The 25797-nt window shown below is 47.5% G+C and overlaps 1 protein-coding gene across 1 annotated transcript in view; it reads right to left on the bottom strand.

Annotated features, from left to right (window-relative positions):
• LOC129699288 (1-phosphatidylinositol 4,5-bisphosphate phosphodiesterase beta-1) overlaps nucleotides 1-25797 on the bottom strand; it is a 660784-nt gene that overhangs the window by 77431 nt on the left and 557556 nt on the right. Inside the window, 10 exon segments of the mRNA XM_055638950.1 lie at nucleotides 1454-1558; nucleotides 3609-3681; nucleotides 3684-3710; nucleotides 4915-5076; nucleotides 6151-6305; nucleotides 7178-7302; nucleotides 11784-11868; nucleotides 15518-15614; nucleotides 24053-24126; nucleotides 25121-25243. Coding sequence (XP_055494925.1) covers nucleotides 1454-1558; nucleotides 3609-3681; nucleotides 3684-3710; nucleotides 4915-5076; nucleotides 6151-6305; nucleotides 7178-7302; nucleotides 11784-11868; nucleotides 15518-15614; nucleotides 24053-24126; nucleotides 25121-25243 — 1026 coding nt within the window.

Below are 25797 nucleotides of genomic sequence, written 5' to 3' on the forward strand. Positions count from 1 at the left end.
ATGCTGACCTGGACCGATCCTGCCACTGCTATCCAAATGTGCGGCTATTTCATCTTTTATAATTGACTCCAGCATCTTTCCCACCACCGATGTCAGGCTAACTGGTCTATAATTCTCTGTTTTCTCTCTTTAAAAGTGGGATAATATTAGCTACCCTCCAATCCACAGGAAATGATCCTGAATCTATAGAACATTGGAAAATGATCACCTATACATCCACGATTTCTAGAGCCACTTCCTTAAGTACCCTGGGATGCAGACCATCAGGCCCTGGGGATTTATTAGCATTCAGTCCCATCAGTCTATCCAACACAATTTCCTGCCTAACGTGCATTTCCTTCAGTTCCTCCGTTACCCCAGATCCTCTGGCCACTACTATATCAGGAAGATTGTTTGTGTCCTCCTTAGTGAAGACAGATCCAAAGTACCCGTTCAGCTATTCTGCCATTTCCTTGTTCCCCATAATAAATTCACCTTTTTCAGTCTTCAAGGGGCCAACTGTGGTCTTAACTATTTTTTTCCTCTTCACATACCTAAACATCATCCGTTCCTCTCCATAGATGGTGCCTCACCCGTTGAGTTACTCCAGTATTTTGTGTCTACCTTCGATTTTATCCAGCATCTGCAGTTCTTTCACACACAAACCTACAAGTCTTTGGAGTGTGGGAGGAAACCGAAAATCTCGGAGGAAACCCACGCGGGTCACGGGGAGAACGTGCAAACTCCGTGCAGACAGCAATCATAGTTGGGATAGTTAGTTCTGCAGTTGTACGGAGCCCTAGTGAGACCACACCTGGAGTTTTGTGTGCAGTTTTGGTCCCCGAATTTGAGGAAGGACATTCTTGCTATTGAGGGAGTACAGCGTAGGTTTACAAGGTTAATTCCCGGGATGGTGGGACGGTCATATGCTGAGAGAATGGAGCAGCTGGGCTTGTACACTCTGGAGTTTAGAAGAGGATATCTCATTGAAACATATAAGATTATTAAGGGTTTGGACATGCTAGTGGCAGGAAACATGTTCCCGATGTTGGGGGAGTCCAGAACCAGGGGCCACAGTTTAAGAATAAGGGGTAAGCCATTAAGAACGGAGACGAGGAAACACTTTTTTTCACAGAGAGTAGTGAGTCTGTGGAATTCTCTGCCTCAGAGGGCGGTGGACGCAGGTTCTCTGGATGCTTTCAAGACAGCTAGATAGGGCTCTTAAAGATAGTGGAGTCAGGGGATACGGGGAGAAGGCAGGAACGGGGTACTGATTGGGGATGATCAGCATTGAATGGCAGTGCTGGTTCGAAAGGCCGAATGGCGTACTCCTGCACCTATTGTCTATTGTCTATTGGATCGAACCCGGGTCTCTGGTGCTGTGAGGTGGCAACTCTACCGCCGCGCTACCCTGTCGCCCCTATTCCTCACGAGAGTCAGCGAACTAAACGAGAGGTAAGCCGGCTGCTTTTACCTGCGAAGGTGTCGGGGACATAATCCTTAACCTCGATGTAGACGAAGATTGCAGGGAGCATCAACGGCTGGTTCCGCTCATTCCTCAGGCAGATGTAGCGATAACCTGCAACGTTTCAGACAACCAGGGTCACGGGGGGGAAAACACTGAGCAATGTAGAGATGGGAGCATGTCGGAGAGAGAGAGGGACTGTCGGAGAATGAAGGGGGACCTGCCTGGCGGGGGGGTCAGAGGTGACGTCGAGAACTACACACAAAGGGTGGTGGGTGTATGGAACCAGCAGCCAGAGGAGGTAGTTGAGGCAGTGACCACCCCAACGTTTAATAAACAGTTAGACAACTACATGGATAGGACAGGTTTGGAGGGATATGGACCAAGCGCAGGCAGGTGGGACTAGTGTAGTTGGGACATTGTTGGCCGGGGTGGGAGATTGCAACCTTCACGTGGTCCGCCCTGCTTCGACGAATGCAATCAACCCGGCGTGCACAATCAAATAGAACAAGTTGTCCTACAACTTTTGGCTATGCACGTCATACGCAAGAAGAAGGTTGTTGGCCAGTGTGGGCGAGTTGGGCCGAAGGGCCTGTTTCCACACTGTGTAACCCTATGACTCTAAGACAGCTCTCTAGTTGTTGGTGGGATAGTTCCGTTGCCCAATAACAGCTGGGAAGAAACTGTCCATGATCTGGTAGGTAGATTGGGTGGTCAAAAAGGGTTTTGGCACATTGGCCTGCATTAGTCGGAGTATTATGGAAGTTGGGAGGGCATGTTGCAGTTGTATAAGATATTGGTGAGGCCACGTTTAGAGTATTGTATTCAGTTTTGATCACCATGTTAGATGTGGTCAAACTGGAATGGGTGGGACTAGTGTAGCTGGGACATGTTGGCCGGTGTGGGCAAGTTGGGCCGAAGGGCCTTGTGGGAGCCATTCTTGCTTAGGCTAGTTACTGTTCGCATATTGTCTCATTTTGTCCAGATATTTCTTGCAGAACTATTTTGTACGCTTGGGGTGGGCTTTTGATATGTAGATGGGCGTTGAAATTGCCATTACAGGCCTGTTTCTACACTGTATCACTCTATAACTAACGGAACAAAGGGGGGCTGAGGGAGAGGAAAGGGGAAGGGGGGGGGGGGTGCGCGCCGAGAACGAAGGGGGACCTGGCGTTGTGGGGGGGGGGGGGTGAGGGGGGGAGGTTTGCTGCTACGTGCGGCTGCAGGCAATAGATAGGATAGTTCGGTACTTTCGTAACATTATCAGCGAGTAGACACGAGATAACACGTGTACAGCCAGGGTTGTCTGCAAAAGCAAAGCTTTTCACAATACCTACAGTAGGCACTATACACATGGCAATGAAGTCTCATTCACTCACTCACTCACTCACTCACTCATTCATTCACGCATTCACTCACTCATTCATTCACTCACTCATTCACTCACTCATTCACCCATTCACTCATTCACCCATTCACTCATTCGCTCATTCATTCACTCACTCATTCATTCATCCATTCACTCACTCATTCATTCATGCATCCGCTCAATTCATACATCCATTCACTCAATCATTCACTCACTCATGCATTCACTCATTCATTTATTCATCCATTCACTCATTCATCATTCATTCATTCAATCATTCACTCATTAATTCATTCATCATACATTCATTCATTCATTCACTCACTCAACATTCAATCATTCATTCATACATTCATTCATTCACTCACTCAACATTCATTCACTCACTCAACATTCATTCATTCATTCAAAAGTTCATAACTCATAAGTGCAGAATCCAGCCTTTTGGCCCATCAACTCTACTCCACCATTCAATCATAGCTGATCTATCTCTCCCTCCTAACCCCATTCCCCCGCCTTCTCCCCATAACCCATGACACCTGTACTAATCAAGAATCTATCATCTCTGCCTTAAACACATCCATTGCCTTGGCCTCCACAGCCGTCTGTGGCAAAGAATCCCACATTTCCCCACCCTCTGACTAAAGAAGTTCCTCCCTATCTCCTTCCTAAAGGAATGTCCTTTAATTCTGAGGCTGTGCCCTCTGGTCCTGGACTCCCGCACTAGTGGAAGCATCCTCTCCACATCCACTCTCTCACTATTCATCCACTCACTCACTCGTGTATTGGTCTTACCTGGACGGATGGCCTGCACGGGCATTATTCTGTGGCCAATAAATCTACCTCCTTCTTCATAGACAGAGATCCTCTCAAGGAAGACAATGATGGCAGCACGACCTGAAATGTCATAGAGTCATAGAGTGATAGTATGGAAACAGGCCCTTCACCCCAACTTGCCCACACCGAGCAACATGTCCCACCTAGATCTCCATTCCCTTTGTCCTGTTTTCACACCCCGCACTTCCATATCTCTGTGTCTCCCTCTCCCTCTGACTCTCAGTCTGAAGAAGGGTCTCGACGTGAAACGTCACCCATTCCTTCTCTCCAGAGATGCTGCCTGTCCCGCTGAGTTACTCTATCACTTGGTGTTTAAGAAGGAACTGCAGATGCTGGCAAAATCGAAGGCAGACGAAAATGCTGGAGAAACTCAGCGGGTGAGGCAGCATCTATGGAGCGAAGGAAGAGGCGACGTTTCAGGTCGAGACCCTTCTATGTGTCTATGTTTAGCCCTCAATTAGCAAAGACAATTAACAATGTGGGTGCATAGCTGAGAGCCCAGGGTAACTGTGTAGGATTCGGAGTCATAAGTGATCGGTGTAGAATTAGGCCATTCGGCCCATCAAGTCTACTCCACCATTCAATCATGGCTGACCTACCTCTCCCTCCTGCCCCCCATTCTCCTGCCTCCTCTCCCCGTAAGTGAGTGAAGTGAGGGTCACCTTGTTTTAGACGATCGCTTGTGGGGCGGAGGTGGTGCGGAGTACAACGAGGACAGCGGGAATAAGGAGCTGTTGACATTGGCCCGGGGATTAATGGATGCTGAGTCAGCAGGTCCGCCATATTCCAGCTCAACGGCCCGAAACAAATGCCGACACAGCTCCTTCACGAGTGAACTCTTAATCAACGACGCTGGCACTTGTGAACTAACTGTGACAAAGTGCTACGTCCTTCCCTTGTCCTGTGGAGGGCGCAGGGAACTAAAATAAAACTCAGTGTGCGCAGGAAGGAACTGCAGATGCTGGTTTACACCGAAGATAGGCGCAAAGTGCTGGAGTAACTCAGCGGGTCAGGCAGCATCTCTGGAGAGGAGGAGTGGGTGATGTTTCGGGTCGAGACCCTTCTTCAGACTGAGGGTCGGGGGAGAGGGAGACGAGAGATTGAGATCATCCTTATGATTGAGGCAGTGCAGCGTAGGTTCACGAGATTGATTCCTGGGATGGCGGGGCTGTCATATGAGGAAAGATTGAAAAGACTAAGCTTGTATTCACTGGAGTTTAGAAGGATGAGGGGGTGATCTTATAGAATGGACCACAGTACAAACCTTCTTAAACACAATGGGCTCATCCTCCCAGACAGGATTCACCGCGTTCTGCAAAGTTTTCGTTTTGAAGGCCTTCCGTCTTGTGTCCACCGGTAGACCAAACATGTCGATCTCCACGTACGTCCCAACCTTCTTATCAGAAAGAAACTGGCCAGAGATAACCTGAAAGGGAAGATTTAAAAAAAAATCACATTGGAGATGTCACCATTGTTGCCCTTGAGTCTCAGTCAAACAGCCCCTGGAGATCAACTCCAGATAGACACTGTAGGAGCCATTTATGTTTAGGCTAGATACTGTCAGCATATTATATTATTTTGTCTAGATATACCTTGCAGTATTATTTTGGACACTTGGGGGCAATAGACAATAGACAATAGTTGCAGGACTAGGCCATTTGGCCCTTCATGCCAGCACTATCACAATGTTTTATGAACAGTTAGACAGGTACGTGGATAAGACAGGTTTGGAGGGATATGGGCCAAATGCTTGTAGCTGGGACATGTAGATGGGACATGTCGGTCTGACAATAGACAATAGACAAATGGTGCAGGAGTAGGCCATACAGCCCTTCAAGCCAGCACTGCCATTCAATGTGATCATGGCTGATCATCCCCAATCAGTACCCCGTTCCTGCCGTCTCCCCATATCCCCTGACTCCGCTATCTTTAAGAGCCCCATCTAGCTCTCTCTTGAAAGCATCCAGAGAACCGGCCTCCACCGCCCTCTGAGGCAGAGAATTCCACAGATTCACAACTCTCTGTGCAAAAAAGTGTTTCCTCATCTCCATTCTAAATGGCTTACTCCTTATGTCCCTGTCCCACTTAGGAAACCTGAACGGAAACCTCTGGAGACTTTGCGCCCCACCCAAGGTTTCCATGCGATTCCCAGAGGTTGCAGGTGGTTGCCGGAGGTTGCAGGTAGTGGAAGCAGGTAGGGAGACTGACAAAAACCTCCGGGAACCGCACGGAAACCTTGGGTGGGGGGCAAAGTCTCCAGAGGTTTACGTTCAGGTTTCCTAAGTGGGACAGGGGTATTATTCTAAAACTGTGGCCCCTGGTTCTGGACTCCCCCAACATCGGGAACATGTTTCCTGCCTCTAGCGTGTCCAAGCCCTTAATGATCTTACATGTTTCAATAAGATCCCCTTCTAAACTCCAGAGTGTACCCGTAGTCGGGATTGAACCTGTGCCTCTGGCGCTGTGAGGCAGCGACTCTACCTCCGCTGTGTCACCGTACCTTCACTGAGAGGGTGTTGGCCACGATGCCGTCAACTGTGCTCTCGGTGAAAGGGTCAAAGTGTTTGTCCGTTCGTCTCATGAACTCTGGCTTCAGGCGGAAGCCACTCTTCCCGTTGTGTTCGAACATCCCCATGTTCAGCTGCATGGCCAGGTCTGTGCAAACCATTCGCCACAGAAACAAAACATTTTAGTTAGTTTTTAAAGAAAGGTTTCGCTTCGCAATACAGCACGGAAACAGGCCCTTCGGCCCACCGAGTCTGCGCCGACCAGCGATCCCCGCACACTAACGCTATCAAACACACTAGGGACATTTTACACTTTTAACGAAGCCAATTAACCTACAAACCTGTACGTCTGAGATAGCGGAGATAACGTCTCATAGATATCTCTTAAAGATAGCGGAGTCAGGGGATGTGGGGAGGAGGCAGGAATGGGGTACTGATTGGGGTTGATCAGCCGTGATCACAGTGAATGGCAGTGCTGGCTCGAAGGGCTGAATGGCCTACTCCTGCACCTATTGTCTATCGTCTTTGGAATGTGGGAGGAAACTGGAGCACCCGGAGAACGTACAAATTCCGTACGGACTGCACCCGTGGTCAGGATCGAACCTGGGTCTCTGGCGCTGTAAGGCAGCAACTCTACCGCTGCGCCGCCCTGCCGATCCCCCACCTCCCCCTCAGGGCTCCATGTCTTGAGGGAGTGACCCGTGAGTGACTGTGGACGCAAGCCATGCGGGATCCAGCCTGTCGTAACATCCGTGAATGTTATAAAGCTTTTCACTGTACCTCGGTACACGTGACAACAAACTAAACCGAAACTGAACGAAACTTGAAACTGACCCGAGTGGGTTTTCGCCGAGATCTTCGGTGTCCTCCCACACACCAAACACGTACAGGTTTGCATGTTAATTGGCTTGTCCCTAGTGTGTGTAGGGTAGTGTTGATGTGCGGGAGATCGCTGGTCGGCACGGGCTCGGTGTTTCCCCGCTGTACCTATCAGAATCTTCGGAAACGCGTGCAACTCACCTAACGTCTGGAAGTTCAGGGCCACCAGGTGACATCCGGCATTCCAGAATACCTGAGGCATGTAGTTGGAGGAATCCACCCGCGTCCCCTTGGGATAGATACGGCTGAGTTGTCGCTTGTTATATCTGCAGAGCGTTCACTCAGGAAGAGTAAGCAGAAAGTGACGGACACACAAAGTCTTTGTGCACATGGAAGCATAACCAACATCCCAAATCCCAGAGTTGCTGCCTCACAGCACCAGAGACTCGGGTTCAATTCTGACAGCAGGTTCGATCCTGACTTGCAGCTGACACAAAGCTGGGTGGCAGTGTGAACTGCGAGGAGGATGCTAGGAGGTTGCAGGGTGACTTGGACAGGTTGAGTGAGTGGGCAGATGCATGGCAGTTGCAGTATAATATAGATCCCAACCTTGGGAAAATTGACACAAAGTGCTGGAGTAATTCAGCGGGTCAGGCAGCATCTCTGGAGAACGTGGCCCCCTTGGGCTCTTTAATTTTTCTGTGGCCCCCCTGACATTATTAGCGGAAAATAAGTGGCCCCCTACATTGATACTGTAGCCCCCTAAATCCCCAATTTTTTCTGTAGCCCCCACTGAAATTTGCCATGGCCCCTTTGGGGCATATGACCCCAGGTAGGAAATCACTGATGAATGTGAGGTGATCCACTTTGGCGGCAAGAACAAGGAGGCAGCTTATTATCTCAATGGTGTCAGATTAGGAAAAAGGGAAGTGCAACGAGACCTGGGTGTCCTTGTACACCAGTCACTGAAAGTAAGCATGCAGGTACAGCAGGCAGTGAAGAAAGCTAATGGCATGTTGGCCTTCATAACAAGAGGATTTGAGTACAGGAGTAAAGAGGTCCTTCTGCAGTTGTACAGGGCCCTGGTGAGACCACATCTGGAGTATTGTGTGCAGTTTTGGTCTCCTAATTTGTGGAAGGACATCCTTGTGATTGAGGCTGTGCAGCGTAGTTTCACGAGATTGATCCCCGGGATGGCGGGACTGTCACATGAGGAAAGATTGAAAAGAATAGGCTTGTATTCACTAGAGTTTAGAAGGATGAGGTATAGAATTATAAAAGGACTTGGCAAGCTAGTTGCAGCAAAAATGTTCCCAATGTTGGGGGAATTCAGAACCAGGGGCCACAGTCTAAGGATAAAGGGGAGGCCATTTAAAACTGAGATGAGAATGAGCTTTTTCATCCAGAGAGTTGTGAATTTGTGGAATTCTCTGCCACAGAGGACAGTGGAGGCCAAATCACTGGATGAATTTAAAAGAGTTAGATAGAGCTCTTAGGGCTAGCGGAGTCAAGGGATATGGGGAGAAGGCAGGCACGGGTTTACTAATTGTGGATGATCAGCCATGATCACAATTAATGGCGGTGCAGGCTCGAAGGGCCAAATGGCATCCTCATGCACCTATTTTCTATGTTTCTATGCTGTCTGTCCGTAGTTTGCACGTTCTCCCTGTGACCTGCGTGGGTTTTCTCCAGGTGCTCCGATTTCCTCCCACACTCTAAAGGTGTGCAGATACCCCACACACACCTGGGACAGTTTACACTTTTACCGAAGCCAATTAACCTACAAACCCGGACTTCTTTGGAGTGTGGGAGGAAACCGGAGCACCCAGAGAAAACCCAAGCCGGTCACGGGGAGAACGTGCAAACTCCGTGCAGACAGCGCCCGTGGTCAGGATCGAACCTGGCACTGTGAGGCTGCAACTCTGCGATCAGCCTGGGTTATCAACTTCAGCTGAGGCACAGCGCCACGCGGTGGTCAATGTCAGGAAGTACAGTCTGATTCGAGGCAACTGGTGACTAGGTGCAACATTGGCCGTTTTTTGACACAAAAAGGACACAAAGGGCTGGAGTAACTCAGCCGGTCCGGCAGCATGCCTGGAGAACGAGAACGTGGATAGGTGACCTTTCGGGTCGGCACCCTTCTTTAGACTTCAGCTGTCCACGTTCTCCAAAGATGCTGCCTGACCCGCTGAATTACTCCAGCACTTTGTGTCAATTTTCCGAAGCACATTATTTGGGTTCAAAAATATGCTGGGCACCTTTCCAAGCGCCTGAAGTTCCTCTGCCCTATTGTGAAGTCAAATGGTGATTTCATATTTTTTGCAAAAAAAAAGCTGGAGTAACCCAGCGGGTCAGGAAGCATTCAAGAAGGAACTGCAGATGCTGGAAGATCGAAGGTACACAAAATTGCTGGAGAAACTCAGCGGGTGCAGCAGCATCTATGGAGCGAAGGGTCAGAAGAAGATCTGGGTCGAGACCCTTCTTCAGGTTGAGAGTCTTTATCTTTCCACATCACCGTCTATATCTCTCGTTTCCCTTATCCCTAACTAGTCTGAAGAAGGATTTCGATCTGAAACGTCACCCAATCCTTCTCTCCAGAGATGCTACCTGTCCCCGCTGAATTACTCCAGCATTTTGTGTCTATCTTCGGTGTAAACCAGCGTCTGCAGTTCCTTCCTGCACTGTTCCAGAAACTGGTGGACATTGGTGATCTTGCCATAGAGGGAGTACAGAGGAGGTTCACCAGACTGATTCCTGGGATGTGAGGACTTTCATATAAAGAAAGACTGGATAGACTCGGCTTGTACTCGCTAGAATTTAGAAGATTGATGGGGGGATCTTATAGGAACTTACACATTTCTTAAGGGGTTGGACAGGCTAGATGCAGGAAGATTGTTCCCGATGTTGGGGAAGTCCAGAACGAGGGGTCACAGTTTAAGGATAAGGGGGAAATCTTTTAGGACCGAGATGAAAAAAAAAGTTTCACACAGAGAGTGGTGAATATGTGGAATTCTCTGCCACAGAAAGAGGCCAGTTCATTGGCTATATTTAAGAGTTAGTTAGATGTGGCCCTTGTGGGATCAGGGGGTATGGAGAGAAGGCAGGTACAGGATACATGGTTGGATGATCAGCCATGATCATATTGAATGGCGGTGCAGGCTCGAAGGGCCGAATGGCCTACTCCTGCACCTATTTTCTATGTTTCTATGTTTCTTATACCAGCATTGCTTCATAACTGGGGCACAAGGGGTCAGGCTGCTGTATCTTGAGGTATAGAACATCCTGTGTTCTGTGTGTGTCTGGATGTGATGTCCCTGCTTCTTAACAATGTAGCAGTCTCACACATTCAGTGCCAGGTGGAGTTTCAACACATGATATGTCAGAGAGGGCTGCAGATGCTGGTTTAAATCGGAGATAGACACAAAATGCTGGGATAACTCAGCGGGACAGGCAGCATCTCTGAACTGAACAATTTGTATAGTCTCCGAAAATGTCGGATGAATTTTTTTTTCGCATGGTTCATGAATTGTATATATTTATCAATTGAATAAAGTCTATTTTGAAATTTTAAAAAAAAGGGACAGGCGGCATCTCTGGAGAGAAGGAATGGGTGACGTTTCGGGTGGGAACCCTTCTTCAGACTGAGGGTCGTGGGGGGGGGAGGGGGGGAACGGGCGGTAAGAAAAGATGCGTGGAACAAATTAGCGAAAGGTATGCAAGAGAACATATCAAACGCAGCAGCGAGGATCAAGGAAAGGTGGAGCCCACAACGGTCCATTGTTGGCGGTGGGGAAAGGTGAAAACGAGTCATACAGACATAGGAACTAAACAGGTCGACCATGTGACGACCAGAGGCAGTGAAGAAAGCCTTCCTAACAAGAGGAGTTGAGTATAGGAGCAAAGATGTCCTTCTGCAGTTGTACAGGGCCCTAGTGAGACCACACTTGGAGTATTGTGTGCAGTTTTGGTCCCCTAATTTGAGGAAGGACATTCTTGCTATTGAGGGAGTGCAGCGTAGGTTTACAGGTTAATTCCCGGGATGGCGGGACTGTCATAGGCTGAGAGAATGTAGCGGCTGGGCTTGTATACTCTGGAGTTTAGAAGGATGAGAGGGTATCTTATTGAAACATATAAGATTAATAAGGGTTTGGACACGATAGAGCAGGAAACATGTTCCTGATGTTGGGGGAGTCCAGAACAAGGGGACACAGTTTAAGAATAAGGGGTAAGCCATTTGGAACGGAGAGTTGTGAGTCTGTGGAATTCTCTGCCTCAGAGGGCGGTGGAGGCCGGTTCTCTGGATACTTTCAAGGGAGAGCTAGATAGGGTTTTTAAGTCAGGGGATATGGGGAGAAGGCAGGAACGGGGTATTGATTGTGGATGATCAGCCATGATCACATTCAATGGCGGTGCTGGCTCGAAGGGCCGAATTGCCTACTCCTGCACCTATTGTCTATTGTCTATTGAGAGAGAGGGAAACCAAGGGTGACTTGAAGTTAAGTCGATGTTCATACCGCTGGGGTGAAAGCTGCCCAAGCAAAACACGAGATGCCGTTCCTCCAATTTGCGCTGGGCCTCACTCTGACAACGGAGGAGGCCCAGGACAGAAAGGTCAGTGTGGGAATGGGAGGGGGAGTTGAAGCTTTTGGCAACCATGTGATTATATCACTCAACACATCTCGGGCCGCTGCAGGACACTACTCTTTGTGGCACAAGGTCCATTAAGTCACTGTCAACAAATGGTGATAGAGAGAGCATTTCTGCACCGGATGAGGAGCAGCTCGATACAATCTCCCTGATAGGATACTCCACAAACTCCACCGGACATTTTGTCAACTGTTCCAGAGCCTTCGTCTCCACGAATGATGACATCTCGAAGCTCTTATTATTCTCTGTAAAATAAAGCAAACACATTCAATAAACGCCAGATTTCTGTCTCTCACGAACAAACTACACACAGATTTAAAAAAAACAAGCTTGGCCCTTTAACTAGGAACTCAGGAATGATTGGTTTAACATATGATAGGGCGGCACAGTGGCGCAGCGGTAGAGTTGCTGCCTCACAGCGCCAGAGACCCGGGTACGACCCTGACTACGGGTGCTTGTCTGCACAGAGTTTGTCGGTGCCCTTGAGACTTTGAAAGGCGCCCGAAAATAAAATGTATTATTATTATTATGGAGTTTGCACGTTCTCACCGTGACCTGCGTGGGTTTTCTCCAGGTGCTCCCACACTCCAAAGACGTGCAGTTTTGTAGGTTAATTGGCTTGGTATAATTGTAAATTGTCCCTAGTGTGTGGAAGATAGTGTTTAAATTGCGGGGATCGCTGGTCGGCACGGACTTGGTGGGGCAAAGGGCCTATTTCTGAACTGTATCTCTAAACTAAACTAAACTATACTAATACCAAGGGTCCACATATTCATTCCCCTAACAGCAACCAAAAGATCCAACTGCACTGTGCCGGCGCCTACATTGTTGGAAGGAACTGCAGATGCTGGTTTACACCGAAGATAGACACAAAATGCTGGAGTATCTCAGTGGGACGGGCAGGATCTCTCTGGGGACCCGAATTGTCACCTATTCCTTCTCTCCAGAGATGCTACCTGTTCCGCTTAGTTGCTCTAGAAAAGCCAACAAGCCAAGATACCGAACGGACACCACTCCGAAAGGACAAGACGCAGAACGGACACGAAGCAGAAAAGCTGCTGAACGGACATGACGTTCTCAGGGATGGAATTTGTCAGCGATTGCTCCAGACCACCGCATCCATCACATCACTGGCTGGGGGAAGACGGGAGAGTGTGCATGAGCTTGCATTTGTAAAATGGTGGCAGTGACTCCAAGCTGCTGCGATTGCCACAGAGGATTTTCGACGTCATGTTCGTTTCCCGTCAGATTTTAAGCCGAAAAACAATCTGATGCCAAATGCACATGAAGCCGAAATGATAAATTGGTATGAAACACTGAAACACTTTTAAAAATCTATATTTGCTGCAAGAATACACATGTATAATTATTATATAACTATTTTAAAATGTAACAAGATACAACAATTTAACTATTTACAAACATGACATCGAAAAACCTCTGTGTCAATCGCAGCAGCTTAGAGTCACTACCTCCATTTTACAAACACAAGCTCAAGCTCCCCCCACCCCACGCTCCCGTCTCCCCCCCGGCCAGTGATGTCCGTTCAGCGGCTTTTCTGCTTCGTGTCCGTTCTGCGTCTTGTCCTTTCGTCGTGGTGTCCGTTCGGTATCTTGGCTTCCACTTTGAAACATAGAAACATAGAAAATAGGTGCAGGAGTAGGCCATTCGGCCCTTCGAGCCTGCACTGCCATTCAATATGATCATGGCTGATCATCCAACTTAGTATCCCGTACCTGCCTTCTCTCCATACCCCCTGATCCCCTTAGCCACAAGGGCCACATCTAACTCCCTCTTAAATATAGCCAATGAACTGGCCTCAACTACCCCCTGTGGCAGAGAGTTCCAGAGATTCACCACTCTCTGTGTGAACTTCTTGGCTTCTGCTTCTCATCCTTCAACGTCCTGTCCGCACACGATCCTTGATCGGACTTTGTTGGCTTTACATTGCACTGAACGTTATTCCCTTATCATTCATCTATACACCGTAAATGGGCTGATTGTAATCCTGTATTGGTTTTCCGCTGACTGGTTGGCGCGCAACAAAAAAGCTTTTCACTGTACCTCGGTACACGTGACAATGAACTAAACTGAACTATTTCGATACTACTGTCACCTATCCATGTTCTCCAGAGATGCTGCCTGACCCGCTGAGTTACTCCAGCACTCTGTGCTTTCTATATGTTTTGGTAGAAAAGTTGCTACCCTCTGCATAGTCTGTGCGCAGGATTCTTCACGTTGTTAGGGCCTTGAAGTTAAGGGCCTGTCCCACGAGCATGCGACCTGCATGCGGCAAGCGCGACCAAACCGGAAGCGGGGGGACGCGCGGAGGTCGAGTGAGTGACGTGAAGTTCGAGCGAAATCCACGGGAAGTTCGCGCATGACGTACGGTGTCAAGACGCTGCGCACGCCCGTCGAGGCGGTTCGTACGGTGTCGAGGCGGCTGCGGGCCGTTGCTGCGCGTAATTTTTGAACAGTGTCAGTTTTTCGGAGCCCCGAGCAATGTCGGGACCAGCTCCACACAACTCCATACGGCTCCGGCGATCAAAGTGGGACCAGCCCCGCGAGGCCGTACGGCTCAAGTAACCACGTTAGGTTGCGCTTGCCGCATGGAGTCGCATGCTGGTGGGACAGGCCCTTTATGCATTTCAACGCCGTCGTAACAGCAAGAAGATTAATGCAGTCTGAACATAAGAAATATGTTTGCCCCCACAAATCACGTGCTTCAAGGGGAAGATGAGGCGTATTGATTGATAGCATCTAATAATCTTATTGTCTTTGAAAATTGTGGTTTCCCTGCCTCATGGCAAGAGTCAGATGTCTTTCATTTCACACATCACCGTGAGGTGAGACTAATCTTCAGCCTCAGTTTGCTTCGATTCAATATCAAAGACACAGTTTGCCCAAAGAGTCAACATGCGACAGGGGTGGGGAAGAAAAAGATCAAATTCAATTAAACAAAAAGGATTCCACCAGACAAAGCAGTTCGAGACATTCAACGGTCAGAATGTTTGGAATCTAACCAATCATAGAAGTTCATACGTTTATAGGGGCAGAATTAGGCCATTCAGCCCATCAAAGGCTGCAAGGTGGCGCAGCGGTAGAGTTGCTGCCTCACAGCGCCGGAGATCCGGGTTCAATCCTGACTACAGGTACTATCTGTACGGAATTTGTACGTTCTCCCCGTGACCTGCGTGGGTTTTCTCCGAGATCTTCGGTTTCCTCCCACACTCCAAAGCCGTACAGGTTTTGTAGGTTAATTGGCTTGGTAAATGTTTAAAAAAAAAAACCTACTGTGAGTGGGGTAGTGTAAATGTGCAGGGATCGCTGGTCGGTGCGGACTCAGTGGGACGGAAGTCCTGTTTCCGCGCGGTGTCTCTAAACTAAACTAAACTAGTGCGAACAGACGATTGATGGTCATCGTGGGTTTGGTGGGCCGAAGGGCCTGTTTCAATGCTATTGTAGCGGCACCTACTGGCGCACGCAGGTATCGAACCTGGCGTTCGGAAGCCGCGGCCACGTGACTCGGGAGGGGCTGCTTGTTTTCGCACAGTTTCGCGCGTTAGTTCGGCACTGACCACCGATGTGGCCAGGCGTGGTCAGAGAACCTGTTTACTGGAAAGTGAATTCTCGAATAAAAGTTCATTTAAAACTTCAGTTTTCGTTCTTGAGACTGCCAAACTATATTGATTCAATGCCAAGCCATTAGTGTCACAAATTACTCCTAGCATGCAGGGAAAGGATGAGAAAGTAGGATAACATAGAACCAGTGTGCAAATGAATGATCGATGGTCGCTGTGGACTCGGTGAGCCGAGGGGCCAGTTTCCTTGCTGTATCTCTAAACTAAACCAAATCACGACATTCCACACAGTGCGATGGAAAAGGCCACTCACTCTTAGCCACCTCGAATGATTCAAACTTCACGGGTTGAATGTAGTTGACCAGATTGGACATTTCCTCTGTGGCGTTGGCTTCGCATACTGCCGTTCCCTGCAACAGAAGACGGCAAAGTATTAGAAGTGTTCAGTGGACAGTGGGCAGAGCTGCAGTGGGGATGTCCAGAACACAAGCAACGGCACCTGCTGGAATCTGGAGCTAAACGCACACATGAAGGTGGTGGCATAGTTGAGTTTTGTTTAGTTTAGTTTAGTTTAGTTTAGTTCCATTTAGTTGAGATGAGTTTAGTTCAGTTTATTGTCACGTGTACCGAGGTACAGCGAAAGCTTTTGTTGCGTGCTATCCAGTCAGCAGAAATACTATACATGATTACCATATACAGTTTTCATACCCCTTGAACTTTTCCACATTTTGTCACGTTACAACCACAAACGTAAATGTATTTTATTGGGATTTTATGTGATAGACCAACACAAAGTGGCGCATAATTGTGAAGTGGAAGGAAAATGATACATGGTTTTCACATTTTTTTACAAATAAAAAGCTGAAAAGTGTGGCGTGCAAAAGTATTCAGCCCCCTTTACTCTGATACCCCTAAATAAAATGCAGTGCAACCAATTGCTTTCATAAGTCACCTAATTAGTAAATAGAGTCCACTTGTGTGCAATCTAATCTCAGTATAAATACAGCTGTTCTGTGAAGGCCTCAGAGGTTTGTTAGAGAACATTAGTGAACAAACAGCATCATGAAGCCCAAGGAACACACCCGACAGGTCAGGGATAAAGTTGTGGAGAAGTTTAAAGCAGGGTTAGGTTATAAAAAAATATCCCAAGCTTTGAACATCTCACGGAGCACTGTTCAATCCATCAACCGAAAATGGAAAGAGAATGGCACAGCTGCAAACCTACCAAGACATGGCCGTCCACCTAAACGGACAGGCCGAGCAAGGAGAGCATTGATCAGAGAAGCAGCCAAGAGGCCCATGGTAACTCTGGAGGTGCTGCAGAGATCCACAGTTCAGGTGGGAGAATCTGTCCACAGGACAACTATTAGTCGTGCACTCCACAAATCGGGCCTTTATGGAAGAGTGGCAACAATAAAGCCATTGTTGAAAAAAAGCCATAAGAAGTCCCGTTTGCAGTTTGCCACAAGCCATGTGGGGGACACAGCAAACATGTGGAGGAAGGTGCTCTGGTCAGATGAGACCAAAATTGAAGTTTTTGGCCTAAATGCAAAACGCTATGTGTGGCGGAAAACTAACACTGCACATCACCCTGAACACACCATCCCCACTGTGAAACATGGTGGTGGCAGCATCATGCTGTGGGGATGCTTTTCTTCAGCAGGGACAGGGAAGCTGGTCAGAGTTGATGAGAAGATGGATGGAGCCAAATACAGGGCAATCTTGGAAGAAAACCTGTTAAGAGTCTGCAAAAGACTTGAGACTGGGGCGGAGGTTCACCTTCCAGCAGGACAACGACCCTAAACATACAGCCAGAGCTACAATGGAATGGTTTAGATCAAAACATACTCATGTGTTAGAATGGCCCAGTCAAAGTCCAGACCTAAATCGACTTGAAAATTGCTGTTCACAGACGCTCTCCATCCAATCTGACTGAGCTTGAGCTATTTTGCAAAGAAGAATGCGCAAAAATTTCATTCTCTAGATGTGCAAAGCTGGTAGAGACATACCCCAAAAGACTTGCAGGTGTAATTGCAGCGAAAGGTGGTTCTACAAAGTATTGACTCAGGGGGGCTGAATACTTTTGCACACCACACTTTTCAGTTTATTATTTGTAAAAAAATTTGAAAACCATGTATCATTTTCCTTCCACTTCACAATTATGCACCACTTTGTGTTGGTCTATCACATACAATCCCAATAAAATACATTTACATTTGTGGTTGTAACGTGACAAAATGTGGAAAAGTTCAAGGTGTATGAATACTTTTGTAAGCCACTGTAACCATATAACAATCACAGCACGGAAACAGGCCATCTCGGCCCTTCTAGTCCGTGCCGAACACTTATACTCACCTAGTCCCATCTAGCTGCACTCAGGCCATAACCCTCCATTCCTTTCCCATCCATTCACCTATCCAATTTATTTTTAAATGATAAAATCGAACCTGCCTCCACCACTTCCACTGGAAGCTCATTCCACACAGCTACCACTCACTGATTAAAGAAGTTCCCCATTATGTTACCCCTAAACTTCTGTCCCTTAATTCTCAAGTCATGTCCTCTTGTTTGAATCTTCCCTACTCTCAATGGGAAAAGCTGATCCACGTCAACTCTGTCTATCCCTCTCATCATTTTAAAGACCTCTATCAAGTCCCCCCTGAACCTTCTGCGCTCCAAAGAATAAAGACCTAACTTGTTCAACCTTTCTCTGTAACTTAGTTGCTGAAACCCAGGCAACATTCTAGTAAATCTCCTCTGTATTCTCTATTTTGTTGACATCTTTCCTATAATTTGACCAAAATTGTACACCATACTCCAGAATTGGCCTCACCAATGCCTTGTACAATTTTAACATTACATCCCAACTTCTATACTCAATTGAGCCATCCACAGTGTACAGAGAAATGATGAAGAGAATAGCGTGAATAATATTTAGTGCCAGATAAAGTCCAGTAAAGCCTGTGCACAGATAGTCTACGGGTCTCCAGTTAGCTCAGGACTGGAGGGAGGCAAATGTTGTGCCTCTTTTCAAGAAGGGCTGCAGGGAAAATGCTGGGAACTATAGGCCGGTGAACTTAACATCTGCAGTTGATCGGTTACTGGAGAGTAAACTGAAGTATGCCCCCACTCCAACCTATCTCGGAGTGACCCTTGACAGGACCCTATCCTTCAAGGAACATCTTAAAAGAACAGCAGCTAAGGTGAAGTCCAGAAACAATCTCCTCAGTAAGCTTGCTGGCTCAAAGTGGAGGGCAGCAGTCCCCACACTGCGCATTTCAGCACTAGCCCTTGCATTTCCTTCAGCCGAATATTGTGCCCCTGTTTGGTCCAGGTCATCCCACACACACCATGTGGACACCCAATTGAACTCAACAATGAGGATCATCACAGGAACAATCCGCTCAACACCACTCCCCTGACTCCCTGTCCTTTCCAACATAGCCCCTCCACACATGCGGCGAGCAGTCCTCACTCAAAGGATGCTCCAAAAGACCAAAAACTCCCCTCACCTGCCAATTCACAGGGACATCTTCAACCCACCCACTGCTTGACTTCCACCTAGACGACCAATTTGGAAGAACCCACCACCAGCTGATTTCACCATCCAATCAGCTTGGAAAAAGGAATGGGAGTCCAAGGACGTCCCAAATAAACATCTGGTGTCAGACCCCACCCTACACCCCTCCCTGGCACCAATCTCCCAAGGAAGCAGTGGATGACGCTGAATAGATTCAGGACTGGACATGGCCCCTGTTTGGCCAGCCTTCACAAATGGGGCAGCAGTCCAACCCCACGGTGTGCTTGTGGAGAGCAGCAAACAATGCAACACATCATTGAAGCATGCCCTCAACAAAGACTCAAAGGAGAACTTCATACAGCAGATCAAGAGGCAACTGCTTGGCTAAAGGACTTTTGCATTCGCTAAATAAATAAACTGGAGAGTATTCTGAGGGATTGGTTATACAAGCATTTGGATGGACAAGGACTGATTAGGGACAGTCAGCATGGTTTTGAACGTGGGACGTCGTGTCTCACAAATATGATAGACATTTTTTGAAGACGTGACCAAAAAGGTTGATGAAGGCAGAGCTGTAGATGTTGCGTACATGTTCAATTCAATAAAACGATTGTATGGCAGAGTAGACTCGATGGACCGAATGGCCATCACATGAACTTAAAAACACTTTGCGATCTTTTTGCTACACCATCATCTGCAGTTTCTTGTGTCTCTGTAGTGTACTACTTTGCTTATTTTAACATTTAGCCAAGTCAACTTTGGTATTGGACATCTCCTAAATTCTAATCATTCTCCAAGCAAAGAAAGCAAAAGCCTCATATATTTTTGATGAATGCCCTTTTCTATTTAAATATTATGTCGAATTCAAATAGTAGAGGGCAAATGTTAGCCTTCTGAATTATCGAGCCCCATCTATTTTATCCCATGGTTTATTTAGTTTATTTTAGAGATACAGCGTGGAAACAGGCCCTTCGGCCCCGCCAGCAACACTATACACCGACACTATCCTGCACACGAGGGGCAATTTACAGAATCTACAAACCTGTACGTCATTGGAGTGTGGGAGGAAACCAGAGCACCTGGAGAAAACCCACACTGGTCATTGTACAAACTCTGTACAGGCAGCATCTTCTATTGAGGGAGTGTAGCATAGGTTTACAAGGTTAATTCCCGGAAATGGTAGGACTGTCATATGCTGAGAGAATGGAGCTGCTGGGCTTGTACACTCTGGAGTTTCGAAGGATGAGAGGCAATCTCATTGAAACTTATAAGATTGTTAATGGCTTGGACACGCTAGAGGCAGGAAACATGTTCCCAATGTTGTGGGAGTCCAGAACCAGGGGCCACAGTTTAAGAATAAAGAGTAAGCCATTTAGAACGGAGACGAGGAAACACATTTTCTCACAGAGAGTGGTGAGTCTGTGGAATTCTCTGCCGCAGAGGGCGGTGGAGGCAGGTTCTCTGGATGCTTTCAAGAGAGAGGTCGATAGGGCTCTTAAAAATAGCGGAGTCAGGGGATATGGGGAGAAGGCAGGAACGGGGTACTGATTGGGGATGATCAGCCATGATCACATTGAATGGCGGCGCTGGCTCAAAGGGCCAAATGGCCTACTCCTGCACCTATTGTCTATTGTCTATTGTCACCCGTAGTCAGGATTGAACCCAGGTCTCTGGCGCTGTATGGCAGCGACTCTATCGCTGCGCCACCGTTGGTACCCCGAATATATATCCCCACTTCTTTATTCTCGTGCCAGGTCCCCCTTAGTTCTCGGCCGCCCCCCCCACATCGATGTATAAATAATGTTTAATGGAAACTCTACATATTTAGTGTTGTCATTTATGGTTAAGAAGGAACTGCAGATGCTGGAAAAATCGAAGGTAGACAAAAATGCTGGAGAAACTCAGAGGGTGAGGCAGCATTTATGGAGCGAAGGAAATAGGTGATGTTTTGGGTCGAGACTCTTCTTCAGATTGATGTAGGGATGGGGGGGGGGGGGCGGGAAGAAGAAAGGAAGAGGCGGAGATAGCGGGCTGTGGGAGAGCTGGGAAGGGGAGAGGAAGGAGGGAGAAAGCAGGGACTACCTGAAACTGGAGAAGTCAATGTTCATACCACTGGGGTGTAAACTACCCAAGCGAAATATGATAAATATGTCATTTATGGTGAGTGGTTATGCAGAATGCTTCACATTATGTTCTTCAAACATGAAGCATCTGACACGCCACAAATGCATTATAATAATGCAATTCGGTACCATTAGATTGGGCAGCTTATAACCCGGTGGTATGACTGAGGATTTCTCTAACTTCAAGTAACCCCTGCTCTCTCCTCTCTCTCCATCCCTCCCCCACCCAAGTTGCATCAGGTTCCCGTTCTCATCCAGCCCACAGCTAACAATGGCCTGTTTCCTTCATCATCGTTACTCTTTTGCATATATTTCATTCATTTGTTCTATATCTCTCTGCATCATCGTCCATATCTCTCGTTTCCCTCTCCCCTGACTCAGTCTGAAGAAAGGTCCCGAAACGTCACCCATTCCTTCTCAAGGCCATTTAGGACTGAGATGAGGAAAAACCTTTTCACCCAGAGAGTTGCGCATCTGTGGATTTCTCTGGCACAGAAGGCAGTGGAGGCCAATTCAAATAGACAATAGACAAGAGGTGCAGGAGTAGGCCATTTGGCCCTGCGAGCCCGCACTGCCATTCTATTGTCTACTGTGAATGTGATCATGGCTGATCATCCACAATCAGTACCCCGTTCCCGACTTCTCCCCATATCCCCTGACTCCGCTATCTTTAAGAGAGGCTAGTGGAATCAAGGGATATGGGGAGAAGGCAGGGACGGGTTATTGATTGGGGACGATTAGCCATGATCACAATGAATGGCGGTGCTGGCTCGAAGGGCCGAATGGACTCCTCCTGCACCTATTTTCTATGTTTCTAAGAGCCCTGTCAAGCTCTCTCTTGAAAGTATCCAAAGAACTGGCTTTGTATATAATAAATCAAATAGTACTTTATCTCTGAGGGGACTGTTCTCCTCTAAATGATATTAATGTGAGAACATTCCACAGACTCATGACTGTGTATGAATTCACTGGATGTTTTCAAGAGAGAGTTACTTAGCTCTTAGAGCTAACAGAATCAAGGGATTTGGGGAGAAAGCAGGAACGGGGTACTGATTTTGGATGATCAGCCATGATCACATTGAATGGTGGCGCTGGCTCGAAGGGCCGAATGGCCTACTACCGCACCTATTTTTCTCTGTTTCTATCTTCCAGAGATACTGCCTGAGCCTGAGTTACTCTATCATTGTGTGGCTGCCATTAGATTTGATTGGGTTGAATATGATTCTATTTTTCTTGGATGTTTTCCTGTATAATCAGCACGCTATAACACACAAAAAGATGAATTACATCCAGAAGTACATTTATTTTAATGGCTGTGAATTGCTTACACAGTAGGTGAGAAAATGGTACTCAGATTTCAAGTGAATTAGCCCCAATATTTATATAACCTCTTTAGCTGCTCTCAGCTTCTCTTTGGAGAATACACTGCAACTCTCAACAAATACTTGTTTTCACTGAGCAGTAATGAAGATGAACATCAAACAAATATTAACTGCACTGTAGACACTGCACTGTATGTGACAGTAATGCCAGGGATAGCCCTGTGGGAGTTACATAGACAATAGGTGCAGGAGGAGGCCATTCGGCCCTTCGAGCCAGCACCGCCATTCATTGCGATCAGGGCTGATCGTCCCCAATCAATAACCCGTGCCTGCTTTCTCTCCATATCCCTTGATTCCACTATCCCATAGAGCTCTATCTAACTCTCTCTTAAATCCATCCAATGATTTGGCCTCCACTGCCCTCTGCGGCAGGGAATTCCACAAATTCACAACTCTCTGGGTGAAAAAGTTTTTCTCACCTCAGTCTTAAATGGCCTCCCCTTTATTCTAAGACTGTGGCCCCTGGTTCTGGACTCGCCCAACATTGGGAACATTTTTCCTGCATCTAGCTTGTCCAGTCCTTTTATAATGTTATATGTTTCTATAAGATCCCCCCTCATCCTTCTAACCCCCAGTGAATACAAGCCTAGTCTTTTCAATCATTCCTCATATGACAGTCCCGCCATCCCAGGGATCAATCTCATGAAGCTACGCAGCACTGCTTCAATCACAAGGATCTCCTTCCTCAAATTAGGAGACCAAAACTGTACACAATCCAGGTGTGGTCTCACCAGAGCCCTATACAAGAAAGCACTTAGAAGGAAGCTCAACGCTAACAACTCCACTGTTGACTGGAGAGGATGTTTCAACTCGTGGGAGAGTCGCGAACTAAGGGCACAGCCTCAGAATTAAAAGACGTCCCTTTAGAAAGGAGATGAGGTGGAATTTCTTTAGTCAGAGGGTGATGAATCTGTGGAATTCATTGCCACAGACGAGTGCAGTGGCCAAGTCAGTGGATATTTTTAAGGCAAAGAGAGACAGATTCTTGATCAGTGCAGGTGTCAGAGATTACTGAGTGTGGATGATCAGCCATAGTGACAATAAATGCGGTGTGGGCTCGAAGGGCCAAATGGCCCCCTCCTGCACCTATTTTCTGTTTCTATGTCTCAATGTTATGGGGAGAAGGCAGGAGAATGGGGTTAGGAGGGAGAGATAGATCAGCCATGGTTGAATGGTGGAGTAGACTTGATGGGCCGAATGGCCTAATTCTGCTCCTATCATCTATGAACTTATGAAATGAATTAAACAATGAAACCCTCTTCCTCTTCTGGTTTCCCTTTGCCACAAGAAGAAGGATGGAAAACTCAAATGCTACAGGACAGAGCTTAAGGCTGTCATATAGTCATACACACTGTCAGAAAGTTACATCATGTGGTAGAGTCGCTGCCCTCAGCGCCAGGGACACGGGTTCGATCCCGACAAAGGGGCGCCGCATGTACGGAGTTCGTACGTTCTCCCCGTGACCTGCGTGTGTTTTCACCGAGATCTTCGGTTTCCTCTCACGCTCCAATGACATACAGGTTTGTCGGTTAATTGGCTTCGGTATGAATGTAAATTCTCCCTAGTGTGTGTAGGGTAGTGTTAATGTGCGGGGATCGCTGGTCGGCACGAACTCGGTGGGCCGAGGGGCCTGTTTCCGCGCTGTGTCTCCAAAACCAAAGTAAACATGCGGGCGCCGACAATATTGGCGCCATTGTTCAAAGTCCAATGTCCGATCAGCACGTGGACGCGATATACTGAGACATGTTGGCCAGTTTGGGTAAGTTGGGCCGAATGGCCCGTTTCCACACTGTATCAGTCTATGACTCTCTGAAACTGCCTACCTCATCCATTGAAGATTTTTTTGAATCCTCCTCATCATCATCATCATCGTCTTCGCTCTCCGCGTCCCCTTCTCCTGCGATGATCAAGGGGATAGCATTGTTAGTGAGGCTAAAGAGTAAAAAGTAAGCCAAACATTAATTTCCTTTAGCGACACAGTGTGGAACAGGCCCTTCGGCTCACATCCACCACAGTGACTCCCCCGCATTCCTCACTGTGATGGAAGGTGAAATGATACCCAACATCATCAAGGACCCACACCATCCTGGCCACACACTCATCTCTCCGCTGCCATCAGGTAGAAGGTACAGGAGCCAGAAATCTGCAACATCCAGGTTCAGGAACAGCTACTTCCCCACAGCCACCAGACTATTAAAAACAACTTCATCAAACTCTGAACTATAACAGCCTATTGCACTTTATCTGTGTATTTATGTGTGTATGTTATGGGATCATATAGAAACATATAACATTATAAAATAACTGGACAAGCTAAATGCAGGAAAAATATTCCCAATGTTGGGCGAGTCCAGAACCAGGGGCCACAGGCTTTGAATAAAGGGGAGGCCATTTAAGACTGAGGTGAGAAAAAACTTTTTCACCCAGAGAGTTGTGAATTTGTGGAATTCCCTGCCACAGAGGGCAGTGGAGGCCAAATCACTGGATGGCTTTAAGAGAGAGTTAGATAGAGCTCTAGGGGCTAGTGGAATCAAGGGATATGGGGAGAAAGCAGGCACGGGTTATTGATTGGGGACGATCAGCCATGATCACAATGAATGGCGGTGCTGGCTCGAAGGGCCAAATGGCCTCCTCCTGCACCTATATTTTATGTTTCAATGTTATATATATATTCTGTGGTATATGGTCACACTGATCTGATCTGTTCTGTATTTATGCTTACAATATTCTGTTGTGCTGCAGCAAAGCAAGAATGTCATTGTCCTATCTGGGACACATGACAATAAACTGTCTTGACTTGACGACTTGAAATAAGTTCAATCTCTACCTTCTTGGTAAAGTATCATTGAATCCTTGAATTGTCTGAGATGAGTCTGTGAACAATTACTGACCTATTGACTTTCTGCCGATGACTTTCTGCTCCGCGATCTCCTTCCCTGACTTTTCCACGGTTTTTTCAACCCCATCTGCTCCGGATTGCTGCGCCCCGTCCGTCTCCTCGTGGTTGGATGAGGCTGGTGTGCAGAGGATGAAAGAGTAATTAAAATATTGAAATATTAAAATATTTTAAAAAGAACATAACTCATAATATTTGAAATATCCTCGCGGGCGGCACGGTGGCGCAGCGGTAGAGTTGCTGCCTCACAGCGCCAGGGACCCGGGTTCGATCCTGACTACGGCTGCTTGTCTGTACGGAGTTTGTACGTTTTCTCCCAGTGACCTGCGTGGGTTTTCTCCGGGTGCTCCGGTTTCCTCCCACACTCCAAAGACGTGCAGGTCTGTAGGCTAATCGGCTTTGGTGAAATTGTAAATTGTCCCTAGCGTGTGTGTGTGGGAAACCTGCATAACCTTTGGGGTGTGGGAGGAAACCGGAGCACCCGCAGAAAACCCACGCGGTCACAGGGAGGCATACGCGGTGGCAACGGGACCTTCGGCCCACCGAGTCCGTGCCGACCAACGATCACCCCGTACACTAGTTCTATCCTACACACTGGGGACTATTTACAGAGGCCAATTAACCTACAAACCCGCACGTCTTTGGAGCGTGGAAGGAATCCGGAGCACCTGG

This window comes from Leucoraja erinacea, chromosome 8, assembly GCF_028641065.1.
Source record: "Leucoraja erinacea ecotype New England chromosome 8, Leri_hhj_1, whole genome shotgun sequence".
Taxonomy (NCBI): Eukaryota; Metazoa; Chordata; class Chondrichthyes; order Rajiformes; family Rajidae; genus Leucoraja; species Leucoraja erinaceus.